This window comes from Myotis nattereri, assembly GCF_964212035.1.
Source record: "Myotis nattereri genome assembly, chromosome: 6".
Classification (NCBI taxonomy): Eukaryota; Metazoa; Chordata; class Mammalia; order Chiroptera; family Vespertilionidae; genus Myotis; species Myotis nattereri.
In genome coordinates this window covers 11,595,827-11,609,283 of record NC_138081.1, presented here as the reverse complement: position 1 = coordinate 11,609,283, position 13,457 = coordinate 11,595,827, and the positions used below count along the sequence as shown (strand labels likewise).

General features: G+C 44.2%; 1 protein-coding gene across 1 annotated transcript in view; it reads right to left on the bottom strand.

Annotated features, from left to right (window-relative positions):
- The window catches only part of DNAH8 (dynein axonemal heavy chain 8), a 273,951-nt gene that overhangs the window by 88,271 nt on the left and 172,223 nt on the right, over positions 1–13,457 (bottom strand). Inside the window, exons 60-66 of the mRNA XM_081093926.1 lie at positions 12,400–12,522; positions 10,634–10,764; positions 8,075–8,228; positions 6,624–6,788; positions 4,751–4,977; positions 2,862–2,980; positions 1,577–1,680 (exon numbers count right to left, since the gene is read on the bottom strand). Coding sequence (XP_080950052.1) covers positions 1,577–1,680; positions 2,862–2,980; positions 4,751–4,977; positions 6,624–6,788; positions 8,075–8,228; positions 10,634–10,764; positions 12,400–12,522 — 1,023 coding nt within the window. The remainder of the gene's footprint in view (positions 1–1,576; positions 1,681–2,861; positions 2,981–4,750; positions 4,978–6,623; positions 6,789–8,074; positions 8,229–10,633; positions 10,765–12,399; positions 12,523–13,457) is intronic.

The window sequence follows — 13,457 nt, the reverse complement described above, 5'->3', positions numbered from 1 at the left end:
CAGAGCAGCATTTACAGATTTGAGTACTGAGAGAATATTCATTCACTAAAATGTAAAACATGAATAAGAGCAAGTTTATTCCCCATCTAAGATATATATGCTTATTTTAGTCCTCACCCAAAGATGCTTTTATTGGTTTTTAGAGAGAGAGAAAGGGAGAGAGAAACACTGATGTGAGAGAGAAATATGGATCCATTGCCTTTCTTATGCACTCCGACCAGGGATCGAACCCACAACCTAGGTATGTGCCCTGACTGGGAATTAAACCTGCAACCCTATTGGTGCATGGAACGACACTCCAACCAACTGAGCCACCGGGCCAGGGCTGAGTCATCTATATTTTAAGGTGTATTAAAGTACACCTTAAGCAGTCCTTGCAGTCTGTTATTTCCTAAGCTTTCTTCAGGCTTAGAATATATAAATAAACTAGAGGCCCCATACACAGATTTGTGCAAGGGGGTGGGAGGGAAGGGGTCCCTCAGCCTGGCCTGCAGGGATCGGGCCTAAACCGGCAGTCAGACATCCCGAGGGTTGTAGCAGTGAGTGAAGTGGCAGGAAGCCAGGGAGGAGCCCGAACCAGGCTCGGTGCTCTCACCATGCTCTCGCTGCTCCTTAGCACTGCTGCAGAGGTGGGAGAGCTCCTGCCACCGCTGCTGTGCTCACCAGCTGTGAGCCAAGCTTCTAGCTGAGTGGGGTTCCCACTGTGGAAGCGCACTGACCACCAGGGGGCAGCTCCTGCATTGAGCATCTGTCCCCTGGTGGTCAGTGCATGTCAAAGCAAACGGTTGTGATTGTTCAGGTTGTTCCAGTCATTCTATCATAACAGTCGTTTAGGCTTATAGATAGATAGATAGATAGATAGATAGATAGATATTTAACCTTTCAGAAAAATGGCATTTCTACTGTATGTAATTTCTAAAAATTAAAACAATATAAGTGTAATGGAGTAAGATCAGAAACCACATTAAGCTTCATGTAAATAACAATAAAAATAGCTCATATTTTGCTAAGTGCCTACCATATGCCAGAACTTTGCTAAGTGCCTCTCTTGACTCTCTCCTTTCAGCAACTGGATAAAGGTCAAGATTTAAGTATCAATTCCTACCTGGGCCTCAGGGAGTGGGAGTGGACACAGCCTGAGGGGTGGGGGGCGGTAGATAAAGGAGCAGCACCATGTCCCTACCCCCTGGGAGGAGTATCCTTTTTTTTAACTTCACCAACTCCTCCTCTTATTTTTCCCCTGCTTGGCACAAACTTCAGATAAGACTTGGGGCATCCTAGAAACCTAGAGTGTGCAGGGACCTTACCACATATAACGACAGTCAAGCAGAAATGTCATAAACAGATGCGGAGAACAGGAGAGACAGAGCCAGGGAAGAAAGAACAGCCTTAGACCTGGTGGGCTAGACTAGCTTAGGTATGCCTTGGTCTGAGTTAAACAAAATATCTAATGGTCGTTGGGAACATTATCTTACCAGAAATAGTCTAAGTCTATACCCTGTAAGCTTCTAAATGCTTTTTCTCTAGTTTGGAAAAACGTTCCTCACCACTCGGGATAAAACAAATGCAAACTCACTTCATCTGCTTTCACAGACGCCACTTCCAATTCCTTCTCCTTCACTGCGAGGTCCTGCGAGAGCTTCGCAACCGATTCGCTTGCCTCCATGAGCTTGTCAAGACCTTTACAAACGCACATATGTACACACTTGCTGAGTCTATCAATCCCCCTCCATCAAATATTTATTCAACATTTACTGCTCATAAGGCACCATATAAGTACTATAACAAACACAAGGTAATTAATTATGGACAAATGCCTTAAAAATGCACCTATTTTAGGAGCAACAATCCTGACCATATTTCTGAGGGCTTCAGCAGGGGGTGAAGAAAATCGCTCTGGTGGGAGAATATCATCTGGCCACACTGAAGGGAAGTCACAGGGCCGCACCAAGAACGTCAGTTATTGGACTTGCTTGAGAAATGTGCTTGACAAACCAATGCTCCCCTGGGCTTTGCAAGCAATTCGTGGCTGTCATTTGTTGCCTTTGAATCCTATTGCCTCTGAGATGGCAAATGAGACGCATAATCTAGTAACATTTTTGTTGTCCTCTTCACTATAAAAACAAAAATAACCGCTAAAACCCGTGCACCTGGCTCTGTGGCTTCCAACACACTGCAGAGGACAGCAACCAACCAGCTTTCTCACATCCCCACTGGGTTCTAGGCAGAGGTGTTTAGTGAATGTTTAGCATCTGGTCTCTTGACGGGGGAGGGGAAGAACTCATTTGTATGTTTCCGGCGTCCATGGTGTAAATACTCCCACACGGCTGATGTCAAGCTACCGAGAGATTCTCAGTGGCACACTGAGATATTTCTACCAGGCAGGTAGAATGGACATAACCTCAAGAACAATAATAATAGCAAAACAGAGTAAAAATAACTCAGAAGTGATATGTTTTGAGTAGATTTTGCCTTCACTTTTAATATACTTTATTTAATTGTAAGTTTATGTAATTTAATTTTAATAAAGGCTGTTTAACAACCAGATCAGACAATTCCTAACTAACCCCGGCTCCAGTGAGCCAGCGCATGGGGTCAGCTCAGAGCTGGTCCTGAGCATCACGCAGACTCTCCAGAGTTGAAGGAGAGGGGAGAAATGGTCTAGAAAAAAACAGGCCACCTGCTTGGATTTCCTTCCGCCCAGAGTTTCTGGACAGGTCCAAGCAGCCTTAAGCGCCTTTCCTCAAATACCCCGTTACTAACAATAAAGTCCGTCTTTCATTTTCAATCACAACAGCAGCCACCAAACACAATATTGGGGTCCCTATCAAACAAACCCATACAAATCCCATGCTGCTTACCAATATTCATCCGTTCAGCCTGCTCATTAATAAATTTCACCTTTTCCGTGTAAATGTTTTTATAACCGTTTATAAATGAGAGGTAAGATTTGGGAGTCACGTGCGCTCTCCGGCGGTACCTGAAAGGGAAACAGAGGAGCTTCGTCTCTGCGTCCCGTGGCCTGCCACCCAGGTCGGAGCCCCTGCTCTTCCCACGGGAGTGAGTCACTGGTAGGGAGGCAGGGGTTGTGAGTGGTTTCCCTGGAGATGAGATGGTGAGATCATTAAATATCTATCTTGACCTTTTTGGGGTCTTTGACTCCACTCTTACTCCACTCTGGGCTTGCTTCCTCGTCTGGGGAACTGATGGGGGAAAAAAAATCACTGCTCTACACCTGCCAGAATTTTGTGAAGATAGAATATATATATAAATAGCAAATGCGCTTTGCGAACTTTAAGGTTCTGTGCAGATCTCAGGGATAAGTGAGGTAGTTGAAGTGTTTTCTTCTCGACTGATATTGGCTACACACCTCTTCACAGCCAGGCAGCAGCTGGCGGTCGCCTCCGAGGGCCCACCAGCTGCTCCCTGCACTCCTTGGACTGCCCTTAAAATCAAAGCAGCCACGCTTGATTCAACACTCACCTCCTTACGGGCTTAGCATAGCAATTATATTTAACAATAGAAATAAATAAAAATAATAATTTTATATGGAAGAAACCAAAGTCAGAAGACTCCACACATACATAAAATCATTTTACCTTTTAGATTAATTTTGTACTTTTGGCTTTCAGAAGATTTTTAACATTAAAAATATTTCAAGAACTTGGCATATAGATGACTATCATTAAAGTGTTATGAAAATATAACATTCAGAATAAACTTCTACCGCCTGAGAGGATATGAAAAATACACCAAGTTTTTCAAAAATAGACATGGGTTTCTGTAGCTATATGAAGGTGAGGATGTCTCTCTACAGGTAACAGTGGCAGGAGGAGTTCAAATGAGATAGAAAGAAAATCGTCCTCACAGTAAGAATGAGTGCACATGAACTCACCAGAAGATCATCTACAACTAACAGTTCAGGAGGGGTGGTCTAGGTAGAGTTTCTCATACCCTTTGCGAGATAGGGACTCTCTGGAAAATCAGTGAGATGGAACCCAGAGGGTCCCTCTGCAGAACAGACATGGTCTTTCTGGCTGGTCCAGCACCCCTGTGGCCCACCCGCTAACCCTGAGGGGGAAGCCCACTGCTCCAGAAATGCAGGCCGGCTCAGCGACATTCACATCTGTCAGTCGAACCCAGAGACGATCATGCTGGGGGGAGGGGAGGTGTCCTTCTAAACTGCTGACACCAGCTTTCACATATGAACACCATCGCTGCTACTAGTGAGTCGCTTCTCCTACAGTCAATTACAATTTTGTTTCACAATTATTTGGCCTAAAAACATGATGAAACAGGCATCACTTGATCAGACTAAGTGATGCAAATACAAAACCTCAGTGTCCTTGTAACAGAAGGCAGCGATGAAGCTTTAAAACAGCGCACTTCTTCAATCACAATAAATAATGCACTTGAACAAGAAACTAATTTTAAATGGTTTGTGATGAACAGTTAAGTCATTTTGGGGGGAAAAAAATTAAGCATACAAAATAAAGTGATTCATTAAGCATGTGTTACTTTGAGGCCTAGAAGGAAGGAGGTGCTTAAATATGGACACCAGTTAATTTTTAAATCTCGTTTTTTACTACCCTTTCAATCCATAACCACTGGAAAATCAAAGCAAGAAAAAATGTAAGTGCTGCTGGGACCCTGAGTTCAGCACGAGCCCTTTCCTGGATGTTCCAGGCGTTTCCTCCTAGGAGTGAACTTAGTGGTCCTGCAGCTCTCGTGCGTATGCAACGTCACCTACCTTTGGAAATAGCTTTCACAGTTCTCTGAAACCATGTCATGGAAGAGGCCCATCGTTTCCACAACTTGTCTTTTGATGTCAGCAGAGCAGACGATATTATAGCCTGAAAGGAAGTAGGAGGCCACGGCGACCAGCGCCTCCCTGGGCCAGCGACTGAACCAGTCCATAGTGCAACCTGATATCAAGCCAGGAAATTTCAAAGACCGGGCGCGGAACTTCTCGCCAACCTATCGCAGCAAAGTCAGGCAGCATTAGAGACACAAGCGGATTATAACTTGGCTAGAGAGAGTTGTGTGTGCATGCTGAGTCAACAGTGTGACATCACAATTTTTTAAAACTCTTGGGCTGCATTAATAGATAAAGTGTCCAACCAGGGGGGTGAGGACATGAACGGGAGTGGGGTGGGGGGAGCAAAGGGGAGATAAGGACACATATGTAATACCTTAATTCAGAGGTTCTCAACCTGTGGGTCGCGACCCCTTTGAGGGTTGAACGACCCTTTCACAGGGGTTGCCTAAGACCATCCTGCATATCAGATATTTACATTACGATTCATAACAGTAGCAACATTACAGTTATGAAGTAGCAACGAAAATAATTTTATGGTTGGGGGTCACCACAACATGAGGAACTGTATTAAAGGGTCGCGGCATTAGGAAGGTTGAGAACCACTGCCTTAACCAATAAAAAAAAATCTTAAAAAAAAAAGTGTCCAGATGCAGGGAGGTTACATTTCCACACCCGTCCCGTTTCTAAAACTACATCTGCATTCTTGGATTCCATTCTAGGAGCTGCCTCGTAAGAGTAAGAGGAAACTGACAGAGAGACGAGCAGGACATGAACCGCCTGGACCTGAGAGCAAGTGGGAATAGCAGAAGGAACAGGAGGCGTTTGATCTAAAAAGGGAATAATTTAGGGAGTCTGCAAAAACTTTCTCCAAATATGAGGAGCTGTGTGTGAGAGACGGTTGGGCTCATTTTACAGGACAGAAACAGAATCACGGGGGAATAGACAGATCAAATTCAGTTGATTGTAAAGAAGACCTTCATGGCTATTACATTATCTAGAAATGAAGCAGCTGCCTTATAAATTAGTGAGCCTCCCCTCCCGCCTCCCCCGCCAGCAGAGCTGACCAACAGAACTTCCTGGGGAGATGGACATTTTCAGTAAGTGCTGTCCAGCATGGTAGCCACCAGCCACATGCAGCTATTGAGCATCTGAAATGGGACAAGTAGGACAAAAAATTGGATTTTTATTTTCAATTAATTTTAATCAATCAACATGTAAATAGCCATACGTGTCTACTGGCTACTACATGGACAGTGCAGTGAGCTACAGATGTCCAAACGTACATCAGGGACATTCTAGTTGGCCTGTCTGCATTGGAGGTAGAGCTGGACAAGATTACACCACCAACTCCCTTCCAATTCAAATCATCTATGTCTTTAGGTGATGAAAGTTGCAGCCTACGCAATCATTTCTCATGAGATGAAATCTTAAATTATTACACTCTGATATGAGATTTTGAGCCATGGAGACTGGTGGTAGTAAAATGTTAATTTTATTTCAATGTAAATAAAATTACATTGTGTCCAGCCAGGGGGGTGAGGGCATGAACGGGAGTGGGGTGGGGTGGGGGGCAAAGGGGGGATAATGACACATATGTAATACCTTAATTCAGTGGTTCTCAACCTGTGCGATGTCAGTAGTGGTAACTCTGACATCTACTTACAGCTCACAGAACCCTCCCAACCCTTCTCTAGTCCTATGTTAGATTCTGAGCCAATCATCTCATCAGAGAAGGTAGACAAGCTACCTGTCTACATTAGATCAGCAGCTCCTCCCACAGGGACACGATAGAACAAGCACTCACTGGAGAGAAGCAGAGCACCACATGCAGGTTCCTCCTGGACCTCGAGATGAAGTACTCGTACAGGTTGTCGAAGGTGGGAGGGTGGCGGGGCAGCTCCCTTTTCATCACCGCGATCAGACCCTGGGTGATCTCGTCTATCTCATCCCGTGCAAACAAGTTGGAGATCTTGGAGGAATGGACAGACAGTGTTCTGTGCTTTCCGAGTTCCCACAGCCAGTTCACTGCCAGAGTCTGGTCCTCTTCCCTTCCCCTCTCCCCCTTCATGTCGTCTCTTTCTATTTTCTTTCTGCATCTCCACAGTTAAACTGCTGGTTTGCCAGAGATGATCAAGATTGCAACCATTTATTGAGCAGACTGAGCTGTTTAACCAGGAGCAAATTATGTTTCTTTCCCTTTGTCGAAATGGCTGTCACTAAAACGCGGTCTCTCCACCATGGTGATCATTCCTTTAACACGCCCAGTGTGGCCCTCCGCCCTCTGAGTCACTGTCAGGCTCAGTTCTCCCCCCACACTCGCTAGCCAGCTCATGGCCAACAAGCATCCACAGACACCAGAGGGCTGGGAAGCGTGAACACCGCGGCCTGACGTTAGGAAGGGTGTGCGCGCAGGGCTAGCATCTGGGACCCTGGCTTTGGAATGTCTCCCCACTAACGGATAGGTTGTTCCACTGCGCCCAGACTGTTTATGCAAACACTGGGATAGATGGTGAACATCTGCCTTCCTCCTGGGAGTCTGCGATTTGGGCAGCTGTGGCTGGGCAGGGAGTGACCACATGGCCAGCGCCAGTGACAGCATTGGCCTCTGAGCCCCAGACAGGCTCCCTGAAGGGCAGTGCCTGTGGGTGGCTCTTCGCTGCTGCGGGAGAAGCATCCCCCAACGGCCCTCTGGCGGGAACAGAGGCAGCCTGCACGTGGATTTCTCCAGATCCACCGAATGTGTCTTTGTCTTTGCTGATCTGGCCGTGACTCCCTACTGTGTTGCTTTCATAAATGTTACGCCTAAGTCCTTCTAATGAAGTACCACGAGTGGGAGGGGTCCTGATGGCGCTGATACAGTGGGGTCAGAAGTGGTAACTCTGACATCTACTTACAGCTCACGGAACCCTCCCAACCCTTCTCTAGTCCCATTAGGGAGGGGGGTGGGTGGGTGGATAGGTACTTTGCTACTCCTGAAATAAATCATAGGATCAAATTGGAGGCTAAAGAGACAAATAAGCAATCGTATTTAAATGGAACGAAGCGTACAAAACAAGCTGGAGACAGGCAGCATCACTTTCACAGGAACTTCAAAAAACTGGCCAAATCTCATGTGTTCATCACTTCTGAAGTGAAACGTGTGTAACCATTGGCCTCACTTGCTAAAGGTTGCTGAAGGGTCACTGCTTTTTCTATTCAAATAGAAAGTACATTTAAAAAAACATGAGGTTTTTTTTCTCCACTTTTGAGACCTACCTCCCCTGAAGATAGCAGATTGTTAAGATATTCTAGAAATGCCTCATCTTTTATTTCATTGTCAGTAAAGATGAAGGTGATGCCTTTTCCTTCAGCCCCCGCAACTTTGTACAAAACTTTTAAGTCTTCTGTTAGGTTAGTCACATTATAAGACCTAAAAACAGAAGTGGTAAAAAAAAATTTTAAATTACAACATAAATAGTCTTAATTTATCTCAAAATTCAATAAAGCCCATGATGATTAGAGCATAAATCTGCACCTGCTGCAAGAGAGATTAAGTAACAATGTCTGTAAAAACACAGAGATTGGCCTGGCTGCCATGGCTCAGCGGTTGAGTGTCAACCTATGAACCAGGAGGTCACAGTTAAATTCCCGGTTAGGGCACATGCCTGGTTGCGGGCTGGATCCCAGTAGGGGGCATACAGGAGGCAGCTGATCAATGCTTCTCTTTCATCGAAGTTTCTATCTCCCTCTTCCTTCCTCTCCCTCTAAAAATAAATAAAAATATATATTCTTAAAACCACAGAGATTAGCATAAAATAGCTGTATGTTACGGTTCCAAACACATGTTCTATTTAACTTGAGAAGTGAGGACTGGGAAACTGACCATCAGTGACTCACAAAGAATAACTGGGACAGGGAAAGGAACTTTCGTTCCCTGCAATCGGACAGTCCTCAGCAGCAGATTTTGCCCGAAGGGCGAATATGTATAGCATCTAACACAAATTTGAAACTTGGATGAGTTTGGACTGATAAAAAAGTAAACACAAATTATAAATAAAATCAGTGATTAGTGATATATAGTGGTAATTTGTGCATCTCTGAGTGGCTAGATGCAGAGAAAGCCCACAGAAAAGATGCATTGTGCAGTGTGGTATAAACAGCAGAAATGCCATCACTGTGTGGTTACGGATTACGAAAAGAAGACCTTGGTCTCCGTTTTCCCGTTTCCTACTGAATGTGTGCGCTGCCGAGCTGGTGTGAGCATAAAAATGAAGCAGACGCTTTCTCGAGTGGCATGTAAGTCTTCATGATTATGCTCTAATCATGAAGAAACCCCACTTGAAGGAGGTGTTACAGTGCAAGGAACAGGGAGTTTCATGGAAGCCACGGAGTGTACTGGGGAGACTATGGACCTCAGAACCAGAAGGGCCTGGGTTCAAATCCCCTTTCTGCAGCTTTAGGAACATTTCTTCACATTCCTCAGACCTGTTTCCTCATCTGAAAAATGAAGGGAACACCTATTTGTAAAGGTTGCTGTGGGCATTAGAGATGATGTAGCTTGAGTGAACCTATCCGTGGTCGGCAAACCGTGGCTCGCGAGCCACACGCGGCTCTTTGGCCCCTTGAGTGTGGCTCTTCCACAAACTACCACGTGCGGGCGCGCACGAACAGTGCGATTGAAACTTCGTGGCCCATACGCAGAAGTCGGTATTTTGTGGAAGAGCCGGTACTTTGTGGAAGAGCCAGACTCAAAGGGCCAAAGAGCCGCGTGTGGCTCGCGAGCTGCAGCTTGCCGACCACTGAATGAACGAGGAGCTGGTTTTTACGCTGGGAGCAACAGCCAGCTACCCGCCGCTGAGGGTAAAAAGCCTTGCGGCCCAGCGGCTGTGCAAGAGGCCAGTCTCAGCAGGCTTTGTATTCCTGACCCACCAACGCCCACCAGCAGGGCACTGCCACAGGTTTGAACTCTCCGTGGCGTCTGTTTTGAAATGAAATAGAATGTGTTTGAAAATAGAATTCAACTCTTTTCATTGGCCAAAGGAACTCCATCAAACAGCACATACATTCCTTTAAAATAACTCCCAAGACGGAAATTCATTAAAGAGACGCTTTGCTGAGACGCCACTGCACCTGTGGGCAGAGCCCAGCCACAGGGGCCATGCAGGGGCTGCTCGCAGATGCTCTCTGGCAGGCCAGTCTCTGAAGGGCCCAGGCATTGCGGTCTCAGAGCCACTTTGGCTGTTTTTGTCTGTGTGCGTCTGTGTGTGTGTGTTTGAATGTTTTTTATTGATCTTTTAGAGAGAGAGGGAGGGAGAAGGAGAGAGGGTTTTTTAATTAAATGGACCGTTACGTATTGTTTTTGTGATATAAGGACACGTTCACAACACACCCCTCTCTAGGTCTGGACCCCTCTCCTCTCGTTTCTTTCATGGCTAAGCTTCTTGAGGAGTTTCTAAACTTGTCTCTGCTTCACTTCTTTAAAGCGAAGTGGCTTCTGCACCATCCACTCCACTGAAAGGTTTGTTTTTTTTTAAATACTTTTATTGATTTCAGAGGGAAGGGAGAGGGAGAGAGAGAGAAACATCAATGATGAGAAAGAATCATTAATTGGCTAACTCCTGCACGCCAAACACTGGGGATCAAGCCGGCAACCCAGGATGTGCCCTGACTTGGAATCAAGCCCTGACCTCCTGGTTCACAGGTGGACACCCAACACTGGGCCACAGCAGCTGAGCTCCACTGAGAGTTTTGACACGGTGACTGTTGGATACCACTTTTCATTCCCCAGAGAAATTACCTATAGAAAAACATGCTGTCTGTTCTACGTCATCTTACCTGGTTAACGTTATCTGGAATATCTGGTACCCGGCGATGAAAGAGGCCAGTCTCGACAGGCTTTGTTTTCCTGAGCCACCAACGCCCACCAGCAGGGCATTGCCACAGGAGGTTCGAATTATTCGTGAAATCTGTTTTGAAATAAAATCGAATTTATTTGAAAATAGAATTCAACTATTGTCCTATCCTTGCACTAAATGGGCCCAAGATTTGACCATATACTTCCAGATTATATTAAACCTTTTCTTTTTATGATCTATCTCAGAATGTCAAAAATTGAAGTTCATGTTGATTTATTTGACTCAAATTATTTCCCTGCCCATCTATATTTTCATCATGAAAAACAGACCAGATGATCTTTCCTGTCCTATTTCAAAACTATTCTGTGTTTGTGTGAATTTTTGTTTTCTTTTTACTTTTCAAATGAATGGATGGTGGAGCTGCACTTGCCAATCTGCACGAAGTGTAGATTCACTGGCTTATTACCCACCAGTCTAACACCTGACTTACTAGACAGCTAGCTCTCCCACAAACACTGCCTCTGTCATATCTCTCCCAAAGAAAATTCTTCAGAAGTATCAGAATTCTACTTGCAATGGGGGCAGAAAGGCATTTGTAGAAGCAGAATGAGAGAAACAGCCTTTCTAGTCTTGTGTTGCTTTTCTTGTGGTTGATTTCTTCAGTGAGAACAAATGGTTTACATCTAATGCAGGCCAATGGCAGACACTGCTGAAAAGCTGCCTTTTACCTTAATGTCACCGCGAGGAAGAAAGTCTAGATGGATCACTAAATTCATTATCACCACTAAAAATAATTTTTAAGTGCAAGTCTATAGATGTCAGATCAGTAATGACACCTTGATATGTATTAATTCTATCATTATATTTTAAAATACGTTAATCCCTTATAGGTTTTGCCCCTAGAACACAGTCCCAGGCCCCCAGGAACTAGCCACAAGGGTATTTGAGAATTACTTGTCGAATGAGAAGCAGCCCTAGGGCTTCTAGAAATTCACCAACTTTGCAGACAACAACTGTACAGTTGTTCGAATGGAAAATAATGCCCAAATGAATAAACAATAACACAAGAATAAACGCTGTTTCACATACTCACAACTGTAACCCTACTTTTGCCCCAGCCTGTATGATAAACAGAGTTACATGCTTCCTCTTTATCACCTTTCACTTCAGTGTTCTGACTCCTGGAGAAACTCCTTTTTGATCTACAAATTATACAAATAAACAACTCTTCTCTGTAGCCTCCGAGACTTGGCCCAAACCACCCTTCTCCTCGATGCTGCCTCTAGTTGGATTCCGCTTTTCCATCAGCCCCATTTCCCTCCTTCTCCCTTTCCCCATCTGTCAGCCCCTCATCTGTAAGCCTGTCATGAGATGGACATTTTAAAAGCATCAACTTTTCCTCTATGAGGAACAGAATTCCCATTATGTCAAAATATGATTTAGGGAGGGAATATTTCTGCACAGGGTTCTCCAGCACACTTTCTAGGAAGGTAAAACTGACTCAGTGCGTCAAAAGCTCTGAACACAAAACCCATCGATTTGCCCTGGAGAAACACCTGCTGTCATACGGGTGGATCCAAACAAGGGGTTTCTAATTAAGCCTTTGTTTTTGGAGACAGTGAATGCGTCCACTCTTTCTAGGTGCTGCCGGATACTATATATTTATTCTCTCAAGAGGTTTATCTGTGCAGTTTACTAAGCTTCTACATGCTCTGTACATGTCAGTAACTAGTCCACAGTTAGAACCTTAATAAGATGAGTCATCGCATCTTTAAAAAAGACCAGATCAAGAGAGGTCCCTCTAATGATTTCATTGAACTGTCTCTGGTAAAACTGGAGCTTTTCAGACAGAAAGTCAAAGGATGGCACCTATGGGTGGGAAGAGAGGAAAATACAGGTAAGGTCCAAAATGTATAAAAGTATCAACTGTAAAGACACTCCAAAGTAATTCCAACTTTTTAAAAACCTATTGCATTTCTAAAAATTTGTCATGGGTTAGTTGACTTTTAATTATTTCCATTTTCAGGGGCCTGGAACCCAACTTTCCAATATGAAATTATTCCTGACTTTTGCCTTCAAAAACCCCAGCATCCACTCCTCCCCACTGTAATGAAGGTTGGAATGTAACAAATATACTTTTTCAGTTTTTATTTGCTTTTTAATACTGTTTATGCATTTTATTTAAAAAAAATATACAGAGGCTTCACATTCTTTATGTAGTCAAATTGTTCTAAGATAATTTGCTTTGCAAATTGTTCCTCCCCGTTTATTTCTTGATCCACATGCACTCCAGAATTGCTTCGCATCCCTTTGGAGTCTTATTTCAAACTTCATTAAACCTATGCATTAATTTAGGAAGCCTGATGGGTCATTCAACCAAGTAGAGTTTTATCATGTTTATTCCTAGGTATTTTACATATTTTTGCTGTTGAGTAAAATACTTTTATGCTACATCTTGTATCTTGTGATTGTTAGTAAGAGTTGGGAAACTTTTGCTGTAAAGAGAAAGATAGTAACTATTGTAGGCTTTGCGGCCAGTGTGGTCTCTGGAGGCTACTCAGAGTTCCGCTCCTGTCCTGAGAAAGCTCCCAGACATTTATAAACAAGTGGGCGTGGCAGTGTCCCAAAAACCGCTGTATTATGAACCCTGGTGCTTCAAGTCCGTATAATTTTCACGTGACACAATGCTGTTATTCTTTTGCTTTCCCCCCACCCACTTAAGAATGTAAAAATCATTCTTAGCTCACAAAACTAACAAAACACAGGCAGTCAGTTGGAGGTGGCCCATAGACTATAATTTGCTA